We start from the raw sequence: 22395 nt of genomic DNA, 5'->3' as shown, positions 1-22395 counted from the left end.
TATTTATGAGTATCTCCATTATACAACCCACAAGAGTTACTGTCTAGCATAAGTGCAGTTTTAATGCCACAAGTTAACAAGATAACAGTGTGTAAAATGGATGTTTATAGAGCTGTGGTGGTGGTTTCAGGCACCGAGATCCTGAGCTGCACAGATCTGTGTGGGAGGAGAAAGGGGAGAAAGACCAGAAGAAGCAGAAAGCCTGGGAGAAGGAGCATAAGCACAGCCAGCCTGAAAATCAGAGTCAGGAGGCCAAGAAGGTAGTTCAGGTGAAATTGGAAGAAGAGGTTACGATTTGCAGAGAGCAAGCTACGGTGTCACTGGAACGCCCTGAGACACATACAAAGCTCCTGCTACCGGAGCATGACATTAGTGACATGAAAAAGCAGGTCTGTCACCTGCAGACCTTTCTGAAATCTGGACGGGGCTGTGCTGAACTCACAAGTCAAGTTCCCCACATTCACAAAGGAGATGACACAGAGGGTCAAGAAGAAGGCACAACTGTGGACAAGGTGCTGAGGGACCAGGGGGATTCAGCCGTAGTGCTCAAGCCTGAGGAGATCTCAGCCTCAGAGTCAAAGCAACCTGAGCCACAGGTGGACAGAAGTGGTCTCCTGCTGACCGTCGGGAGGATCGAAGCGATGGTCAGCAGCGCCCTCGGGACGGCCGAGTTGGTGAGGCAGAGCGAGCGGAGGGTGAGCCAAGTGAGAGAAAAGATGGAGAGTATCACTCAGAAGATGGAACAGGCTTTAGACCCATCAGCAGACACTGTTGAGCCAATCCAGGTTATGGAGAAACGTCCATCACAGGTTCGTCATTCTGAGAAATTTGTTTATATTTTATGGATGCTAAGGTAAAAGCAAACATTACAATTCAGCATCAACATTAACCTTGAAAATGTTTTATTCAAACATCTACTTATTTTCTCAGAAAGATTCACTTTGATGATCATCTTTAGATGAGGATGTTTCTGAACCTTTACTGCAATCTTAGTAATACAGTATCACACCTAATATCTGTTCTCCTGAAGTGCTCAGGTCTCACGCTGCCAGCGAATTGTGAAACAGGCACAATAAACTTCATAGACGATGTTGGACCTGAACAGAAAGACATTACACAGATTCTTTCTTCATCTCCTACTTTCCCAGAAGTCCCAGAGCCTCCACAGCTGCCCATGAATGGTATGGTGACTGCAACACAGAAATACGTTGATGGTGTTATCATGGTAATGGGGTACACAGTGAGACAGAGATGTATTAAAGCTACTTCCTTTTCTAGCGGTAATCCCAGGGGATTTCTGAAAATAGACTGTGCCGATATTTACATTTCACTCAACAGCTGGTACAGAGGAAGGGGAGGGTGTGCTTTCTGGGGCCACTGGGAATACTGGGAGGGATCCAAATGAGTTTTCTATGTTGATTTGGAGAGACATTATGGAGGTGCGGGGGGGGTTCCAACTGTGTAAAATGAATACATTTTCAATTCATATGTAGAGTGCAAATATAAAAAGTTCAATGTAAAAAAAATACTTCCAACTATTTAAAAAAATAAAAAGTAAACTTTAAAATGGGTCAGTTTGACCCACAACATACAGTTCATAAGTGTCAACTGGTTTATTAGTGGATAAAAATATAAAGTAGGATTGGACAAAGAACAGGAAATAAAATTAGGCATAATTCAGCCTGCTTTTGAAAGTGAACTGGAATTGTTCAAAACACAAAGAAATGAATCTCAGTGAGAGGAATGTAAAGTGGATAAGACTGATGCTGCTTTATGTTTCTTTATGAAGAGAATCTCCAGCTAGTCTGAAGGAAATGTTTACAGTAAACTTTCACTATTTTACCGTCTCCAAGTTTAGTTATGACAGTTCTCAAAACTCTGAACACAATCTAGATTGTATTTACACAGTTTTTGAGTGATTTTAGCCATCATTATGCCATGTATTGTATAAATATAATCATGTTGACATCTCTTACTGCTTCTCCCCTCAGTAATTAGGAAGCAATAGCTATATCTAAAAATAGTCATTTTCTTTGCATCTCTTCAAAATGTCAAGCTTCATATATCATCTTGTCTAAAACAGTAATAGCTAACATGGCTACGCACCATATTGAAGGTAAACCTGAACTTACTGTAACAGGCTGTATAGTTGCCTCAGTGTCTGGTATTTATAATTATTTTACAACTGCATATCTAAAGGTAACATTGTGTTGTGCCACGATAGTGGTAGCTTGCTTTTGGTTAGCAAATGAATTTGCATTAATAGAAACAGCAGCAGGAGGAGGAACAGTAAAGACTTTGTTCCCTCATTCTGACAATAAGTTAAATTGTAGAGCTTTATGAATTATCTCTTAACAGAGTTAAGAGAGAGTCATTATATTGAAGCAAGTGCTGTACCAACATGTGCTGAAAGGCCACTCAGAAAGGAAGAAGCCATAGTTCCTAAGACACCATAAAAAAAAAACAGGTTTATACTTTGCAAGTGCTCTAGGGGACAAAGACTTCAGTTTTTGTTGGCATGTCTTTTGGTCTGAAACAGTAACTGTTGCTGCATTTATAAGAAAAAAGTGAAACGTTTAGAAGTCTTATCACTTCTTAGGGTTTTGTCTTCATTTGGTATATTTAATAAAGGTATTTTAAAAAAAGGGTCAGACAAACCAGTTAGTAAACTGTCCGAGATTCAAATTTAGGGCTAATTTGCTTTTCACCAGATTTTTCTTTAGGATCTTAAATGATAACCTTAATAATCTAGAAGTATCTCAAATCCAAATGGATCTCAAATATTTGCAAACCTGCCAGTTCTTTGGTGTTTTGGAAATAAGATGGAACTGTTCAAAATTAATTTATTGACCTCAAAGGGAAAATTAATTATGTTTTAACTCATATCAATTCAAAATTCTTCAAAGAGGTATTGTAGATGACTTTTAGATTTAAAAAAATTAAGAACTGTTGTTTTATTAACCTAAACTGTGCTAGTAGAACTCTACAGAGTAACACTAATTGGCTTTAAGGTCACTGTTGTTAAAAATAAGATCAAATTTGATTCATAAAGTTATACAGTAGAACAAATTCTTAACTTTTCACCAATTCCCAATGAAAGAAATGCTTGAAGTGAGAAAACACTCAGCAGCTCTTGGTTCCTCACTTGTTACCGCATCACAAGGCTCCTCCTGAAGCAGACAGCGGGAGCTCTTAGCCCGTGGCTCAAGCACCTGATGCGCTTCAGATGGTTGCCAGGTTATTGTTGCCCTTAGCTATAGAGGTGGGCTGGGTGGCATACTTCTTGAAGCAAGAGGTACAGTAGTTTTGATAACCAGAAAGAACATCATGCTGAGGATCAGTCCCAATTGGAAAACAACTAAATTTATTTCTGCCATCTTTTTTTTTTTTTTTTTTTTTTTTTGCAGTGTCATATCCTTTCTTTCTTCTCCACTCCTTTTTTTTTACTGTTCCCTCTGACATTTGCATTGCACATGCCTGGCTGTTAAATGCAAATCGACTGTTTTCACGGTCTGTCTGTGCTTTGGCTCTAACAGGTGCTGCAGGACGAGGCAGCAGCTGGGAGGTAAGACCCACTCCTCTGAAAAATGCTGTGTTATTTCTTTACGTAGCGTTTGCATGCATACTGTTCTGTGTTACTGTGTTTTCACTGTTGTTTTACGCAAAAATATACATTTGCAGGAAGTATACTGTACACACAATAATATGATTGTGTACAAAGACTTTCATCCACTTTAGGCCAACTTCAGTATCCTTGTTAACCCTCAAGGGACACTTTCTGTCCAAAGGGAAACAGTTTCACAAGTAAACTTTTAAAATATTACAAAGGACATAAAATGTTAAGACTTTATTTAGATGAATAAATACAGAGAAGAGAAACTGTATGTTCAAACACTGTTAAGCTGGGAACTGTTCGTCTTTGTCTTTAAATGTACAAGTTTAGATCTCACAAGTGCATTTTTATGTTTTGATCATGACAAATGGCTTTATTTACGTGTCATAGAGAAAGGCGGCTTCATAAATTTGCATATTTCACTTCATTTTGGTTAATTTTGAACCTTGTATTCTGCTAGAATAATAAGCTCTACGACCCATTTGCTCTTTACTCTGCTGGATGGTGCAAATATTGTATGACATAAAAATCTACTTTAATTCTGCATTTGTTTTTAATCCGTAAATATTTAAAAAGTTCAGACTCAGACAGTAATAATTTGATCATAAGGTAATTTCTATTTTCTGACTAATTATTATGTATTTTTAAACAATGGCTAGATTTTCATCAAATATATGTTTTTTTAGCTTTTAACACAGATATTATGTTCATCAATGGTGTCTTGTTTTGGATAAAATCATCAGGGTGAAATGTCATCATTTACACAAAGGCATGATGACAAACGACGACAAATCTATGTAAATGATGACACAGATACCAGTTATCTATGTTAGAAGTAGAAAATTAGAATAAGACAAAAGGACTGTAAACTTGGCAGCAACTTAAGTTATTGCAATAGTCCACTGAAGTTAGGTGAGTAAGAATAAGTGACTTTCTGGCTCAAACTGCTTCTCTTGCAGTAGCTGAAATGATCATGTGACCTTAAAGCTGTTTTACCCCAATCAGTGTGTTTGCTGTGTTCTTGTTTTCTCTGAGTGGTCAGCAAACTTAAATCATAAACACCAAAGCAGTAAGAAAGAGCAGCAATGATACAAGGTATTGGCAGAGCTGATTAGCAAACAGCTATGGAGCTTAAGAGCTCGGAAGTGGATTCCTCATAGTCAAAAGAGTAAACACAGATCAGCCGGGCGCAGTCTCTCACAGAAAAGCACACAAAAAGTTTCTTACACCTTTATTAAAAAATAAGTGTTTTCAAAAGAGAAATGTTTCATCTTCTCCTGGTCTTATTTAGGGAAAATTGTAGGATCAGATGCCTGAGATCACATAATCACACGTACGCGTACACTTCACAGCAGCTTAAAGAGGCGCACTGAGTCCTTCTCCTTAAATGGTAAAAGCTCCCAGGAGTGAAAGAGAGGCTGTTGCTGCTGAAAAAAGCCAGGGAAGAGAAGGGACGGGAGAAGGAAGAAGAAGCCCTGAGGACTGAGAGTTTTCTGGGGAAAACTGTGACAGTGACAGCTTGATTATCGGAAGTGTCTGAGTTGGGGGGATCAGCTGGAGTCGCAGCAGTGTAGCGGTGGACTCAGGTAACGTGCACACTCTCTGTGGACAGGTTCAGATGTTCAGCTGTTTGTTCCTGTGGAGTTTCAGTGGATTATTGGACACATGCAGCTTCGGCTGTTGTTTTTTTTTTTTATCTCTTCAGCTGCTTGAACCATCTGCATGAAGGTTTGTGGACTGCTCTGTTTGACTGCAGTGACTTTATGTAAAACTGCTTGCATAACTAATGTGTGGCTTGCCACTTTGGAAGTCTGTTCAGTCAACTCTCCTCCCTCTGCCTGACTTTACATCACAGAGACCGTTGCAACTTTTATTTTCTTACACTTCCTCTGCCATGTTATCTCAGATTGTGCCTGTGTCCAAACCACTTCCTCTACTGGCTCTGCACTCTGTGCTTCACACAACCAAATTTTAAACAAATCTGGAATGAAGGAGTTGGATTATGTAACCGATAAAGGAAGGAAGGCGCTGCTCCCTTTACTTCGCTCCCTCTCATTCTTGAACAATTTTGGTAGAAAATCAAGGCATCTGTCTGGTTTGTTTGAAGATGAAGGGCAAGAGTTGGTTACAAGAGGATATCTGAGCTCAGGATTGCATGTTCTGTTCTTTTCTCCCACAGGAAATCACCTGAGTGATTCAATTACTCTGCAATATTTATCTCAGTGTCATGGTCTGTGAGAGCAGCACTCTGCACTGCAGCCTCCTGCAGAGCAGCTTGGCACCTTTGTTTAGGTTCAGTCCTTTTCAAGCTGTGCAACATTTCTTCAGCGTGTTTGACAGTGTTTGGTCGGGGCAGGATTCTTGATTCGAGAACTTTTCCAGAGCGTTTCATTAAGTATTCTCCACTAAACATTAAAAGAAACTAGATTTCTGTATATTTCTCAGAAGCAGAATTTGTTCAGAATCAACTCTACCATTAAAACCTCAACTGAAGATGAAAACAGAGCTAATAATTAGCATATTATTGTCACTGCACAAACAAATATAAAGGCTAAATAATACAAACCACGCTAATTATTTTTTTTAACATTGTTATTTGAAAATATTTGTCTAAGAATTGGTCATTCAAAGTTTCTTCTAAATGGATTGAAACTAGGTTTTCCAATAGCAGTTTCTAAGAAGTAAAAACTAAATGATTCATCCTGCATCCTTACAGAAAAACTAGCTGAACATAACATGGTGTAAAATGTTTACTTCAACCAGATCTCAAAAGGTTGAATAGTCCTCCTTTTGAGGACGAATCATCAGGAGGCGTTGATCAGGAAATCAGAAGCTTACTTATCTCAAAGCTACATGCTGTTTCTTTATTTAAAGAGATACCTTAGACTTCAGAATATCGCTCTGAAAATGTAAACAATCTATATTTCTAGCCAATATAGGAATCTCGTAAGTGATGGTTTTTCCATGTTCAGCCATTTTGAACTTACATTGGATTAACAACCAAAGCTAAAGTGTTATGATTAATGACTGATTATTCCAAAGCTTTCTAAATCGGAAAAAATACATAATTTAAGAATAAATTTGGCATGTATTTATAGGCCTTCAGACAAAACCTTTTGAGTATAATTACTGAGGTCATATGTTTCTCAGATCTGTGAAAATAATATATTGTTTTGTCGAGATTTGGTTCTATTAGTACATTTTGCAGAGACCTGCAGAATATCAGTTCTTGTAATCCAGCGATGGCAACTAGTGCTACTTGAACTAGGTTTCACATGAAGGTTGTTTAGGAAGGTATGTGTTAATCTTTAAAAAATAAAATAAAATTTAATGGGACATGTCATAAATACATAAATAGTTAATAGTTCATTAGTTGTACAAGACAGAGATTTAGATAATCTCTAGTTATATAGTTTAATTTAGTTCGGAAGACAGAATCTAATTAATGTCAATACAAAGCAATCATAAAGACAGGCTTATAAAAAGAAACAATGAGTAATCTAAACCAATTATAATGCAATGACATAAATGACCGTCTTTTAAGGAAACTCAGCCATCGGGCTTTGACACTTTGTTTAGAATATAACAGAAGAATTTTGAAAACATCTCTAATCCTTCATGAACGTAAACAACCTACAAGACTGAATGCTTCTGCAAAGTGAGAATGAAAAGGAATTTGTATTCCTGCCTGAGAGTGTCTTTATGTAGTCAGGAAATATCCCAGCAGCTCACTGGGAAACAGTTAAACAATCCATTTCCTCCCCAGTGACTCACAACCTCGCTGCCGCTTTATGTTCCCAGGAACTTGTCATGTTCGTGATGATATTGAGCAGCGTTGTATAATCTAGACTTCACCGAATCTGAAGATTTATTACACTTTCATGTCTCACCTGTGAAACAGTAATTCATCTCTGACACCTGTTATGCTCATGAATATGGAGCTCTTGCTGTTTGTGATGAATAAAAACTGCCATGAATCCCATTAGCATCAGACCTCATTGACCCCTGACACTGGTTTGTGCCAGTACCCGAGGCGCTGCTTTCCTTCAAAGGGTTAAAATGGTTCTGCATTTGGATTTGCATAAATGTGCTGCTAAAAATAGAACAGTGTGAGTTTAAACAAGGTTAACATAATGGCTGCACACATTTTTTTCACATGAAGGTTTGCTTTCAGTTCAGTGAACCATGCAAAAAGAACAGGAACATCTATTAGTCAGGAAATGTTTATTAGTTTCACTGAATTCTTGAATGTCACAAACTCCATACCCGTTATGAACATGTTTAATGCCTCCAGCACTAATATATTAGCAGATTTATGCTTTCTTTCTGTAATTAGATATTGCATGTTTGTTCTTATTTCACTTTCCACTGTCAATCTTTTGTTAGTTTGTTGTCTTTTAACATTTGACCCCTTAATCACAACTCCAACATTAACAATTTTGACAGTCAGTGTTGATCAGCGTGAGCTCCACAGTGATGACTAACCCTCTCAATAATCTTCCGCATGGCTTGCACTCGTGTTTTTATATAATCTTTCTACAAATCCTTCTGTTTGTTTTACTCCGTCCCGGAGGAGCTCATTGCACCAGTCAGCCTGTGAGAGTCGAGTGCAGCTCAGTGTGTTATAACAACCAAGTGCATCCCTGCGAGTGTTTGTAATCAGCACTGTGACTGCCCGGAGAAAACTGCAGTGTGGGAATAAAAACAGATGAAAATAATGTATTTATTTATTAGAGGTTTCAATCACCTATGCTGCAGTAGTTTCTGGCTTTGCTCAGCTTCAGATGTAAATGATCTAATGGTTTTAGCTGAACTCATGATTTCTTCTTTATAATCACAAAGTGACATTTGTGTTTTTAATCTGTGTTGGTTTGCCTTGTATATTTTAGTCGATTTCTCAGAGGTGGTAGTGATGGAGTTACATGAACACCCTGCACATGGGTAACGTGACACACACTCCCAGAATTTGCTTGCATTCTCCTGCATGTGGACTTTGGAGCACAATTTTAAAGTTACTATATCAAACTTAAGTTTGATTTAGTGCGTCACCTATAGAACTGCTTGCTGTCTTCCTGTTTTGTTGTGAATTGTTATTCAATCAAAAAAAATAAATAAATAAGACTGCCCTATCCAAAATAAAAACTTTTTGACATGGCACCATCACATACCTCATGTGAATATCACTTGAGGTAACTCCACTCAGATGTTTCTTGCTTTTCTGCTTCATTTCTTCAACAGTGTTTACTCATTTTCAGCATGACTGGAGCAAACAATAATTTTGAGTAAAAATTATTGTTTGCTTTTCTTGATAATTTTCAAACCTCAGAATTTGAAATGACGTAGAGTGAGCCCAGTCCTACCAGTTATTCCCCACACAGCCCCCACACAACCAGTTAACAAGTTATGATGGCGGTCAATGTGATCGTCACTGTTTTTGCTTCAGCATCATCGTTCATGTCAGTGTCTGCCAGGAAGCCAAACTCTAAAACTCAATCATGGACATTAAGGTTAAATCAGATGCAACTCACATTTTTCAAACTCCAAACATGCCAAAGCTCCCCTCCCTTATTGCCATCTGATTGGTCATTCTTGTGCCTCTAGTGATGTCATCAGCCTAAATACACACAAACTGTAGTTGGAAGAGTTTCCTTCAGAGTGCCAATAAATAACTGAGATTTGTTAATCCTTGTAATGAAAATCCAGACTTTGTTACCCAGCTGCTTTTATTAAAAGTGCACACTTGTTTAAAGAACTGTTGAGCCCCAGCACTGCACATGCTATAGGATGATATTATTACATCTTCATTAAATAAATAGTATCTAGGTTTCAAGATGTAAATTAAATGTTTCAGGATGGTTTCTGTTTTTAGATTTCAGAGGAAAAATGACTTGCAGAGTTTGTATATTAGTTTATACTCCAGAGTTGGTTTCTGTCTCTTTTTTTTTTTTTCAAGCCTGTGGAGTTATTCTGAGATTTGTTTAGGGCGTGATAGTGTGGTTGACTCTCTTAGCAGTAGTGCTTTTCATCTCTAATGCTGTTATCCTCTAACAAGTATAGAAAAGAAGAGCGCTTCCCCGACTCCACTTGTGTTTCAGCTCAGACTAAAACGACAGACTTTTGTGTCTTTATGTGTTGATGATCTTGCAGCTCCAGCAAGAGAAGAGACTCTTCCTGCCTGAGTTTTCTTTTAAAAAAGGCGACGGTAACTTGAGGGCTTCGTCCAGTCCTTTGACCTTCCCGTTCACGCACTCTCGCCCCTTTCTGCCCCCCGTCATGCCCACCCTGCCTGAAGAAGAAGAGGACTCTCCTGAAGAACTGGACAGTTCATCTAGCTCGCCTAGAACAGTGAGTACAAACTCTGCCCCCGTCTGAAGCGCACACTCACAAATAACTCAAAGGTAGAGTGAGGAAATTCCATCAATGCTTCTGCATTAATCTGACTTTGAAATTAGCAACTTTTCCTCCATCGTGCTGCTTTTAGTTTGCCAGGAAGAGCACATTAATCAAAACATTCCTCTGTTTAATATGCTCCCCGCTGTTCAAACAGAGCTACCAAAGCTACAATATGAATTATTGCTATCTTAATATTAATCTTTAAAAGTCCACTGACATCAAAGTGTTAAACTGAGCCTGGTCTCCCTCTGAAATGGCTCATAAACACCAAAGCTGGTTGGGACATCTCAGAATCTAATGAAGCAAATGTCAACATAATAAAACTACCCATCTTTATTGGATGAGTGCTGCTTTGAATCTGCAATCTGTCTACAGTGTTACATCATGGTTTCCTTATTTTAGTTGTGTCCTGGCACCATTAGCTTTTAGTGAAGTTTATTAGCATCGCTGTTGGTAATCACACAGGAATTTATGGCTGTAAAATTAATGACTTAAAAACTTTGGAGTTCAGTCTTGTCATTTAAACAAGTCAGTTTGGATGGTTATACTGTATGTGACTTAAAAACCAACCATGAAAACTAAAAACAATTTCCAGGGTTATTCAATCTATAGTTAGGATCTAGCTCAACCCAAACCTGAACCGGGTTTAATGAGACCGCAGTACATACAACACAGAGAAAACCATAAAAGAATGCACAATAAAATTCTTCTAATCTAGTCAAAGCTGATTAGTTAGTTCAGATCGGGCTGGGAAACAATGCCTCTGTGGGATCATCAAGATGTTTTTACAAATGTGAGATGGACCTTTCTGCTCTTTCCTTTCTTTTTGAGATATTTCACAGAACGTTTTGTCAGACGGCTTCTGTTTAAAGGTTAGTTTCCTGTTTCATAACAGTGAACAAACTGAGTTGTCAGATGTCATATTTATGAAAATGTGTGTCAGTATACAGTAATTTAACCCTGAATGCAAATATTTTACACTGATCTGTTGGCCATTATGAATCTTTGGACTAATTTTATCTGTGACAGCTTGTTTGTAGCACCACATGCAGTAAAGTATATCTCAATTGAAATCTTTGTCACAAGGCATAGGGCAGTATGAAGATCTGACAGCATGATATATATGAGCAGAAGTCCTTCAGTTGTGTGAAACAGTATAGCGTGATATAATTGTTGCATATATGATTATGATATTGTCCTTTCCACCAATAGGATCACAAGTTTGTGATTCTTTGTGCTGAAGCTTTTCATTGTTTTTGTTGTTTAATTTGTTGTGAATGTTAGGAAAAGTACACACAGCCTGAACACTGACAGCTTTCAACAACAGCTGGAAAAAAAAAAGATTCATGTCTTTGGTCTCTTATTAGAAGGAGTTTATTTTGCTGAACTGCTTGAGTCCAGAAATCAGCCCAGTACACGTTTATCATTATTTACTGCAGATCAGCCTGCCCCTCTCTGTCCTGATTAAAGTCTCCAACACAAAGCAGGAACTGCTTAAACTGGGCGAAGAACTGGGGTGTCATACACCTTCCAGCTCACTTTCCAGCAATGAGTCCAGTGTTTTATTACTGTGTTCCTACTATGACTGGGCTCTTCTTTCATTGTGTTGGACTGCAGTCTACAGCAGGTGAAAGTCAAGCCGTTATTATGACCGCCCCCACCATCGTCTACCCACAGAAGGCCATCATTGTCCAACAAGATGGACGACCCTTCGAGCATGCTAGGTAATTGCCCATCCACTGCATCCAACCCTGAAATAGATTTCCCGCTTCCACTTCACTGTTATTGACTTGTTGCTGTCCTCTCTCAGGCCGCACAGTCCCAGAGCTCGCCAGGCCAGAAACTCCTCTGGAGGACCCATCACCACAGTTGGTGGGTAAACCCCACAAAGGCTCACATGCTGCAGCTGGAATCTAAAAATAAACACTATGAGAATTATTTAGTTTGTGGTTTGGATTCATCAGTTTTATCCTGGAAATATTTTTCCATTAACTAACTGTTTTAGCATGTTTCGTCTTCAGCAGATGTGCTCCAGGTTTGTAGTGTCGTCTCCAGGTTTACAGATAAATCTCCTGACGTGTCCTCCCTAATGTCTGAAAAGCTTTTGAAGCTTTGATTCCTTTTAGTCCTTTATGAGTCAACGGTGAATCATATCAACAGGCAATAACAAACATCATTCTTTTGTCTGGTGATTTGTTTTCTGGCATTTGCAACTGACTTATTCCTGGAAGTTTTTAGACTTATCAGAGAAGAAGTGTAAATTGATACGGCTTACTCCAAATGAAGATAGTTGGGAGTAAAATCATTTAAAATATGCAAAGGTATTTTAAAACCCTGAATTAAATTATGCAGTCATGGAAACAGCATAAAAGAGTATAACTCTTCTACATTATCTAAGTCATGCATCACTTTTTTTATTGTTTCTCTCAGACAGCACCGGTAATGTGATTGACCTGGTAAAAGACCAACTTCCAGAGCTTCAACTTTCTGAAGAGGATCGGCAGAAAAACCTGGAGCTTCTCGAACAGGCCAAGATGGTCAGCGACCGTTTCCTGACCCGCCGGGGACGCCGATCCACCAGCAGCCTCACCGACTCGCCCACAGGTGGTGCACATCCCATGTGCACACTAACATTAAAACAGTGTTTTTCATCAGGCTGAGGTTGACAGAGGAGAGGATGCAGCTTGTCATATTCTGTTAAATACAAAAAAAAAATCCTATTGTATCCTTTATTGCATGCATCATTGTTTTAACGACAGAAATTTTTCTTCCTCAGCTCTCTCTCCGTCTCCAACGCCGTCTTCCTCCCCACGTTCGTCAAGAAGCAGCTCTTTCATTGGTCTGCCTCAGTCTGGTTTGTACTGCACTTTGTCTGTGCTCATCTAAATATCTGCCAGAAATAATTTATAATACTTCACTTCTTCTGTTGTGGTCGGTCTTGCTGTGGTCATTGCAAACTCTTTTGCCCTTTAGAACTCATAGCAAACCAATGTCAATGTTTTAATTTGGAAAGCATGCTGCTCAAATTCAATTTGCCAGAGTTTAAATTTGATTGACCTGACCAGTCTAAATCAGTAATTTAGCAAACTCCATATTTAAGGTTGTTGGCAACATTTAGAACACCCAAAATAAGACGTGTTTTGGTTGTTGACAGAAAATTGAGCCTGTTTTCTTAGTGGCTTTCTTCCCTTCCAGCTGCAGGTGCCTCTGAGGCCACACATGGCTGTCCACAGTCAGTGAGTCAGGTACAGAAACTGCTCTTGCAATGGCACCTAAAATGACCCATATATATCTTTAAGTATACCCAAACCCTTGTTTGTTTGTTTTTTACATCAATATGTCTGGAGTACAAAGTTTTCCTGAATCAGAAGTATCATTTAGTCATTTTCTGTCCTAGCATTTAGAGGTGCCAACAGGGAGAGAGCAGCTGGATTTCAAGAACAAGGATCAGGAGGTGAGAGTTACAGATCCACTAATTCATTTCTTATGTAACCACACATGGGGAAATAAAAATTTCACTTTCATACTTGCTGCAAGTGAGCCTTAGTTAGACCGTCCAAATTGTATATTGTAGTGTCTCTAAACTTAGCTAATGTTACCAGATATAATGAGTTGTATTTTTAAGGATTAAACTGTAATATTAGTACCTTTTCTTTTGAAAATCCTCCATTTCTTCAGATATTTTAAAATTTGTCCCTTTATGCCACCAACTATGTAAAAGATTCCTAAATTATAAAAGAATTTATTTAATTAAATTTTACATTTCGAATATATTGGACATTGGCTCAACTGTTAGCGGGTATTAAAAACTAAAATTTCCATCTTCGTGAATGCTGAAGATGGAAAAATAAAGCACTTTTGAATTTGAATTGATTACACTTAGCTAAACACAACAAAGGTGATAAATGTTTTATTAATCTTGCTAATCCCAGGATGAGCCTTCGGTGGATTATAAGCCGGTTGAGAAGAGAAAAGTGTCGTCTGGGACGCTAACACCTCGCTTTGCCGTTCAGAAGGACAGCCGTGACCTCCCCGGGCCTCGGAGTCCGCAGGCCGGCAGTAAAGCAGATGAGGTTTCAGGTCGAAACCCAAACCTGACCCCAGCCACGGGGGTGGCCAAGCCCGTACCCAGACCCCCTACTCAGCAGGCCCCCTGCACAGCGGAAATCAAAACAATCGGTGCCTTCCCTCCGCTGATGAGGGCGGTCTCCTGGGATTCCGTCGGCAGCATTAACTCAAGAACTGGAGCCTCTGGTTTCCCACCAGCAGTTGACGAGGTTTTCTCAGATAAACCCCGAGACGGTGTGTTCAAGTCCTCATTGTACAAGGACCTGCAAGCCCAACCAGGCAGCATACAGAAATTGTCCAAATTTAGAGAGGTAAAACATCCACTCTGCAGACTGAACTTCACTATCATTATGTAGTTTTTCTACATTTAGCTCCGTCTTCTTTGGATGATTTAAGAAGTGACGTGTGTGGGCCTTTTCCCAGGAGCACAAGCTGATGCGTAACCAGAGTATAGTTAGCTCCAAGTTACCAGAGCTGAGTGAAGCGGCTGAGCAGGAAAAAGGTACCAGCACTTACACACACACTGTCTTATGTAGAACAGAAAGTGCTTTCTCTCAGCCGCGCATTCAGTCCTATCAGTGAGGGTGTAAACTTCCTGAATCAGAGAGAAGTGTTCCTGCTCAAAAATGATGATGACTCGTTTCTTTTTTCTGCACCACCCATTTACATGAAGAACGACATTTTTATTTCTTATCAGCAGATGGCATGATTGCTAAATTATGTGAGGTGAAGAACACTTTTTATGGAACTAGGAAATTATTCTGTGTATTTATGTACTTCAGAGGGAGATTGAGCCATAAACTTTGTACTATAAAAAAGAGTAAACACCAAGCTGCTGTATATATTTTTTAACAGAACATTATTAGAATACTCTTTTCATTTGTGCAGGACCTCCATCGTCTGCAAAGACCACAAGCAGCGAGGAGATGAAGGAAAAATCTGACGCCATGCCAAACATTTCAGATGTAATGCTGAGAAAACTGAAACTTCACCGAGGTCTGCCAGGCTGGTGTGTATCTTCTGACGTTTTCAGACTTTTGCTGAAAAAGTATATTTCTTTATTTGCTAAAAGGTTTCCCTAATTTCTTTTCAGTGCCCCTCCGCTCTCTGAGAAAGAAGTTGAGGTTGGTGTTCATGCTCTCCTCCTTGTAGAGTTTGTTGTATACATTTAGTCACAACCGTAAAAAGGTAGAAACAAATCTCGTTTTCATTGAGTCGCTAAAGTTGCTGAAATATAAGGTCTCAACACAAACAGGGTGAAGTAGCCTGCAGAAAGCAGCACTTTTGAAGCTGCTCAGTGGTAACGTTTAGTAGCCTGCTTGTTTTGAAGGAGAGTCAATAAGATTATCTTTTTTATTTATATTTGCAAACGAAGTAGTTGCAGCCAAATATTTAATCAAATCTACATTTCTTTCACAAGAAAATAAGCTGAAAACAATGCTCCGTATATTTGAGCTTTCGGGTTTATTATTGGTCGTTACATTAATTATTGTCCTTGTTTAACTGAAGCTAATGATGCAGATGGTCACTTGGTTGCAGCTGTTGGAGCGTTTGACATTTTGTGAAAGAAATAAGATGATAGCAGTTTTTCTGCTTCCAGGTAAAATTGAAACATGGAGTTATTTTTCAACAGGAATGTTATTAATTGATTATTAAAGATTAGCATAGATTTGATTTAATCATTCGCATTTGTAATAAGTAAGTAAACACTTCTTTCTGCAAACAAAATCTGCAGAAAGAAGAAATGAAAAAAAATGTTTATGACTCTGTTTTGATACTGGAGTTAATAAGTGATTGAAGAACATAAAGTTGTGCTTTGTCTTGGTTTTTACTATAAAAAAAAACAAGACAGAAGCCTAGACATGTGTTGAACATGTCTAGTGTAAAAAAAAATGAAGTTTTTCAACTGTCTTTGATAACCAGGCAATATTTTCTCATTACAGTATAACTTATTTGTGTGAAGTAGAACATTGTGTAGTTGTTATCGACAGTCAATGTAATATCTGCATTAATTGGTTGTCTGACAATTCTCAGTTTGTAGAAATTCAAATTCCTTCTAACCAGAGCATCAAACTAACAGCTCAAGTCAGTTCCAGGGAAATGTTTTTGCCTACATAAAATCATCTCAAAATGCAAATGAGATAAACTTACCTGGAACTCATTAAATGACAATAATATTCCCGGTGAAAAAAATGCAAAACCAAATCTGGGAGGCATACTCAATGTCTAATGGAGAAACAGGCCAGCGTTTTTGATTGATAGTGTTTGATTTAGCCACAGCTGCCGTGACATGGTTGATATGTCACCTGCCTTTAGAAAGTCATCTGCCACATTTTATGTGGAAGAAACGTTTTTACGTAAAACTTGCTTGTAACCACTAATGATCAGCTTTGTTCTTCACATGAATAGAGTTTGTTTTAAATGTTCATGTCTAAAGTGGACACTGGTTGATCAACATGCTAATGTTGATCAATGAAACTTTCTGTGACTGGAGTTGGAGATGGTAGAGATCTGCTCTGAATAACTGTCTCTCAACATGCCGGTGAGAAACTTAAACAGCTGGTGCAGGTCAAATACTGAAAGCCAAATAACTTATGAGACCATTAAAATTAAACACTTTAAGAAACATAACAATATATAACAATATATTTTGTTTTCATTTCAGAAGAAAGCATAAAAAATTAATTTCAAACTCTGGCCATTGTAAGTCCTAAAGGGACAAGTCATAAAAATGAAATGCCCTCAATGATTTGTGAGCTTGAAACAATATTGTTGTTGTCCAGCGGTGGAAACAGATGGACTCGCTGAACCTTTTCTGTGTATTTGTAGGTAATATCCTGGTCTGCTGCCAACCTGCTTAATTACGCAGTTGACACAAAATTTGTCCGGCGTGGAGCAGGCGCTATTCTGTCAACAGGAAAGTGTTTTTCTTTTCCTGATCAGGCCGAAGAGACTTGCAGCGATTTCCTGTGGAGAAAATGCTAACATTTGTGACGCTGTTGTGCTCCGGCTGTAGCTCCTCTCGCTGCTCCCCGGGGATGTGTCTGGATCAGGACAGTCAGAGGTCATATATTTCCTCTCAACAGTGGCCCCTGTGTAGGAAAATTGGCTTTGATCAACAAAGCAAAACAGCAGGAGGTCAAATGTCAGACTCGCAGCTTGTTCCCCACGCTCAGGGTCGCTGGATTCTGCCTCACATTCTGCATACTACTAATACTTCTCATTTAGCTGAGTATTTGCTTTGGGTCTGAAGCCTTTTAAGCGATTACATCTTCTACAGTTTAAGAAAGTCTTTAATGTGTGATATAAAGTATAAATACCTCCCTGCAGAACGCCTTCGTCCAGCTGTCGCTCGCATTTCGTAATGACAACTATACTCTGGAGACGCGACTGAAACAAGCAGAGAGGGAGAGGAACCTGACAGAGGAAGACACCGAGAAAGAGCTAGAGGAGTTCAAAGGAGCGCTGAAGGTTGGCCCTTAAAAACAAAAGCTTTGTTTCGATGTTTCCCTTCCTACATAGACTGCGAGTGAGAGACGTGCTGGTTAATGGGGACTGATGTAATTTGTGGTGATGTTGTGTTTTTCCTTGCAGATGACTGCGCCACAGTGGCAGAACATGGAGCAACGGGAAGCTTACCAACGCCTTATAGAGACACTGGCAGTGCTGTACCGACTGACCACACGACTCTCCAGCAGGGCAGAAATAGTTGGAGCGGTTCGGCAGGTGCAGAAACACAAACACATACAGAAATGTGAAAAAGTCTCGAGTTGTCGTTTGTGTTTTTGTTCCAGGCTTTACTGTAATCTGATGTTTCTCTTGAAAGGCTCTTCAGTTTCTTTAGATTTGCCTGCTGTTTCTCTCATTTTTAGACCAGTGCCTTAGTTTTTGTTTTTATTTAACGCATGTTTATTGAATGATATTATGAATTGTTCAATTAAGTTTAGCTTATTAACAACACGTGTCCGCTCAAGGCACTTTGCAAGACAGACAAACCAGATTTATATATAGAAATGTAAATCCAGAAGTATTTTCCAGAAAGCCGATTTTGTTACTTTCCATCAGCAAACAATAACTACTAGAAAAACTGCCTGTGACGTTTCATGTTGTTGGTTTTAAAAAAATAAACAAATAAATAAATAAAACTATACCTAATGTTGAATTTAATATATTGGAAAACAAAAGTCTGGCAAGTAACTTTACAGCTTAATGTCAGCACATAGTTCACAGCTTGTTTGACTCTTTGTTGAGAGTGAATGCTCAGCTCTTGTCCCTGAGGCCTGATGGACGGGGCTTTTATTGTCAAACAGGAGAAACGTATGAACAAAGCCACTGAGGTTATGATGCAATATGTGGAAAATCTGAAGAGGACATATGAGAAGGACCATGCAGAGCTGATGGAGTTTAAGAAGCTGGCCAACCAGAACTCAAACCGCTGTTATGGAGCATCCGTAGACACTGGAGGTAAGAAGATGAACATGCAACAAAGCGATAAAAACACGCAACTTTTGCTCTCCTGCTTCACTGTTTAAGCATTTTATAACCAGAAAACATTTCATGTTCAGCGCAAAATAACCTTCATGCAGCTGATGCTGTCGATGCGGAGCTCTGTTTCAATTAATAATTCCTTCAAATGTTTTTTTCAAATCAAGATGATGGGGTTGCACGGCCATCAAGATCAATGTCCCTCACGCTTGGGAAGGTAATCAGTGATGTTTTTCAGTTTCCAAATTAAGTCTTCATGTCAAAACCCAGCAGAAAGGCCCCATCTCGCTTTTTGTCATTGTGTCCCTTGCAGGCTTTACCCAGGCGGAGGGTGAGCGTGGCAGTGGTGCCTAAGTTTAACCTCCTCAACATCCCGGGTCAGAGCCCAGGCGCGTCGGGCCCGGGCCCAAACGTGGGGCTCGCGGCAGGTGCTGCTCTTCCTGTCCTGGTAGGTTTTTCCTGTCCTGTTGGGAAATGATGGGAAATGAGGTATGAAGCATCTCTTGCAGTGACACCCACACAGCCAGACTCGCTTTTGAATGAAAGGTCATGAGCTGGTCAAAAAAAACAATTTAGCTCTTTTACAACTGAGATGAAATCATTTATTTGAAAAACAGCTTTGTATTGCGGTTTCAGAGCCAGTATTTTTGCTTAAAACAGACCTGACTCCTAGTTTTGTTTCTAAAGAATATAAATTGTATCACTTTTCTCTTTAGTGTGAAGCTAATGACGTGAAAAGCAGCTCTCCCACCGAAGCAGTTCAACCAACACCAGAGTGGTATGCTTGCTTAAACACACAACATGCATGTTTGATCTCTCAGGGCCATTCCTGCAGAGTTGGACGCAATGTTCCCGGAGAAATCCTGAACTTCTAATCATTTCTTATCCAAGCTTTTTCTGCTGTGTTAGGAATTTCGGGTTGTTTGCGTGACCTGCAGGATGTGCTTTACAGTGCAGAGAAAAGCCCGAGCGAGCTAAAACTAATACTAGAGGCTTAAGAAAATAATATTTAATCTAAACATTTGGGAAAGACGCTGACAAAGTCCAGGCACATGACTCCAGTCATATTGTGGTCATAAAGTAAGCTTCAGTCCAGCTCTCATATGCCTGAGCCAGATGTTCTCTGTGAGGAGAATAACAAACGTGCCAGCTCCGCTTGTTCTGTTTGTGTTCAGTGCTGTTAACGCACTAATCCAGAGCTGTGGCGCTTACATTAATAAGACATGCCACCTTTGTTTTGATGGAGCCTAACTCTAAAGTGTTTTATAATGTCTGCTGTGATAATGGTGCCGTCCAAGGCTGACAGCTCTGTTCTTTCCTATCTGAAACAATGCAGTGGAAAGAGTGGGATGGAGCCGGAAAGCGAGCCACCCAAACCTCCAGTAAACTTGGAGGAGCTCAGAGCCGAGATCAAGGCAAAGATCGAGGAGGAAGCGTACAATAAAGGGTGAGGCCTTCTCCTCTGTTATGTTGAGACATTTTTATTGACTATAAAACATTGGTTGTGTAATCACGGAGAAAATGAAAGTTTCTAGTTCCAAAAAAGTGGTTTATTGAAACAACTGAAACTCAAACTTTTTATGTGTTTACTGATTTTACTTTCCAAACTTGTAAAAGTCCATTAATGTCTGTGCTACAGAAAATAGCTTCCTAAAAGCTTCTTTAAATCGGGAGTTACTGATACTAAAAGAAAGAAAGGGAAAGGGAGTCCTATGGAAACATAGAAACATCATTTTGACCAACAGAATTGCCCATTTGTATACCACTTAGTTATTCTAAACTGTTTGGCTGGAGGAAAATCCCAGAAAAATATATTAGCTTTGGAGAAACACTTGAATTGAATCTCATGAGGTCTATGTACTTCTAAAATGCCAGATTTCTGTCATGTACAAATCACAGATTCATTTAAACTACATGTAGCACGCTGTGGTTTTTGAAGTATGTAACTACTTTGCTAACTTTGTTGAAGCAGTTTTGAATTCAGTTTCAGTATTTGATATTCCTGATTTTACTTAGTGAATGTGATTCAAATGAAATACAGTTCAGCTGTCAAAGCCACATATCCCCAACATTCATTTTATTTCTGTTAAAGTCTTCAGAGAGGTTGCAAAAAGTCAATAAGTTCTCATTTCACAAAGGTGTCAATGAGATTTGTGCAAAAAAAAAATCCAAAGCTTTCTATGGATTCTGAAGAACAAAGAATACAGTTAATAATTTAAGAAAATACAAGACAACAGGGACAGCTTTTCTAAAAATGTTGGATGTTTATCCAAAACTCATGTCTGTATGACCGTGTGCAGTTTATGGAGAGGAAAACGCCTCACTATTTCAGTAAAGTTGGGTGCAGAATTAGAGTAGCCGAAATATTCTCCCTGTCACCTGCAGCTTCCAAGAGGGACTGAAACACACCAAAGCTCTCCTGGAAGAGAAACATGCAGAGGAAATGGAAGCAGAAAAACTGCTGGAGCTGAAACACAAGGATGAAGAAAGCGGAAAGAGGTATAAAAGCAGCAGGTAAACTAAATCTGCTTCTCTTTTTTTTTCTCAAGAAATAAATATTTAGGATAAATGCCAGTGGAGGTCTGGAGTTTAAGTACTTTGAAATCACATTATCTATTTCTACATCATAGCATGTCATTCAAAGAACATTATAAATTTATTTTCTCAGAATGGAAATGTTTGTCTATTTTCTCCACAGGAGGATGGAGGAGATGCTGGTTGTCCTCAGTCGGTTTTGTCCCTCGATTTCTGTCAGCAGGCGCCTTCTCTGGATCGTCCTTGTGCTGTTTGTGGTGATGTGCGTGCTCGTCAGTATTTTCACTTTCTTCAGTGACTATTACAACCGACGTGAGGACACATAAGAAACGCTTTTGGAGACACAACAGAGATGGCTGGACTGAGCAGAACCAAAGAAGTCTGTACCAGAGGAGTTGGAAGACATGTTTTTACCTTTCTAGCAGATCATTGCAGACGGACACACTTGAATGGACAGACTGATCGAAGCAACTGGTCCAGAACCTGGTTTGAAGGATTTATAGAGGATGTCTTTTTTTTCCTACGCTAATTTGTAATTTTATTTAGAATGGAAAGTTTGCTGTCTGTTTATTGTTGGTAAGATTAGGGACCAAATATACAGTGTGATTAATCTTATTTAATTCATAGGTGCACATGTAATTATACATTCTAGCTTTGGTACTTTGAAATATGGCACCTTCCTTAAAATGCCACAGTGAAAAAATGTGCATCTATCAGAAATTTCAACACAACAGATTTTTTATTTATATTTAAAAAATGTTTTTTTGCAGTTGGTTAATTTTGTGAAGGGCATTTAAGGTTTAGAAATAAGCACATAGAAACAAGGCTTTTAGTGCAATATTTGGAGACTGAGTGATTTGAGATGTGGGTCACTGACAGATTTTCTTTGTTTATGAGAGCACTTTCTGGACTACCATCCCGAGTGCCTGGGTTGAGAACTGTTTTGCTAATTTACCTTTTAAATAAAAGGTGTCTAAGAATGAAGCTATGCTTTAATAACTTTCATTAATCCATCCATGCATCTAGAGTCTCTGTCCATCAATGGGTGATAGCAGGAGGACACGCTGGGCTGGAATATTACAGGTTGTGACAACATCCACACAAAATAATACTAAGTCGAACGGTGTAACAATTTTTTATATCATGACAACTGATTGATGTGACACTACTATAGAGCGAATTGTTGTACATAACCTAAAGAAAGGATCAACAGAACATATTTTGTGAAAACTCATACTACAAAATATTTTATACTTTAGTGTAATTATAATTTGTTTCAACCAGCAACCCACCAGTTGCGG

At 38.9% G+C, this 22395-nt stretch overlaps 1 protein-coding gene across 3 annotated transcripts; it reads left to right on the top strand.

The window, feature by feature from the left end:
* The first annotated feature begins 598 nt into the window (after nt 1–598).
* On the top strand, nt 599–22078 carry mrvi1 (murine retrovirus integration site 1 homolog). 3 transcript variants are annotated; one of them, XM_055036618.1, is made up of 23 exons: nt 599–809; nt 1031–1181; nt 3537–3565; nt 9761–9958; nt 11624–11730; nt 11817–11878; nt 12437–12610; nt 12783–12860; nt 13202–13251; nt 13404–13460; nt 13939–14385; nt 14498–14576; nt 14963–15083; nt 15168–15198; nt 17405–17545; nt 17669–17800; nt 18385–18538; nt 18727–18776; nt 18873–19007; nt 19276–19337; nt 19896–20006; nt 20945–21073; nt 21258–22078. In XM_055036618.1, exons 1-23 carry the CDS (start codon nt 642–644, stop codon nt 21418–21420), a joined length of 2829 nt encoding a protein of 942 aa, XP_054892593.1. In that variant the 5' UTR covers nt 599–641; the 3' UTR covers nt 21421–22078. The 3 variants fall into 3 exon arrangements, with proteins under 3 accessions (XP_054892593.1, XP_054892594.1, XP_054892592.1); XM_055036619.1 differs by lacking the exons at nt 599–809; nt 1031–1181 and adding an exon at nt 3274–3295; XM_055036617.1 differs by lacking the exons at nt 599–809; nt 1031–1181; nt 3537–3565 and adding an exon at nt 4745–5199.
* Nucleotides 22079–22395: the final 317 nt, after the last annotated feature.

This window comes from Poeciliopsis prolifica, unplaced genomic scaffold (assembly GCF_027474105.1).
Source record: "Poeciliopsis prolifica strain line A6 unplaced genomic scaffold, Auburn_PproV2 SCAFFOLD011, whole genome shotgun sequence".
NCBI classification, from domain to species: Eukaryota; Metazoa; Chordata; class Actinopteri; order Cyprinodontiformes; family Poeciliidae; genus Poeciliopsis; species Poeciliopsis prolifica.
Note: the sequence above shows the minus strand (reverse complement) of the source record. Positions and strands in the feature narration are given on the sequence as shown.

Excerpts from the sequence above, each read along its gene's own strand:
- mrvi1 (XM_055036618.1), top strand. The coding sequence starts at position 642 with ATGGTCAGCAGCGCCCTCGGGACGGCCGAGTTGGTGAGGCAGAGCGAG. Across the intron at positions 11,731-11,816 it reads CGACCCTTCGAGCATGCTAG|GCCGCACAGTCCCAGAGCTC; the intron begins GTAATTGCCCAT and ends GTCCTCTCTCAG. Across the intron at positions 11,879-12,436 it reads AGGACCCATCACCACAGTTG|ACAGCACCGGTAATGTGATT; the intron begins GTGGGTAAACCC and ends TGTTTCTCTCAG.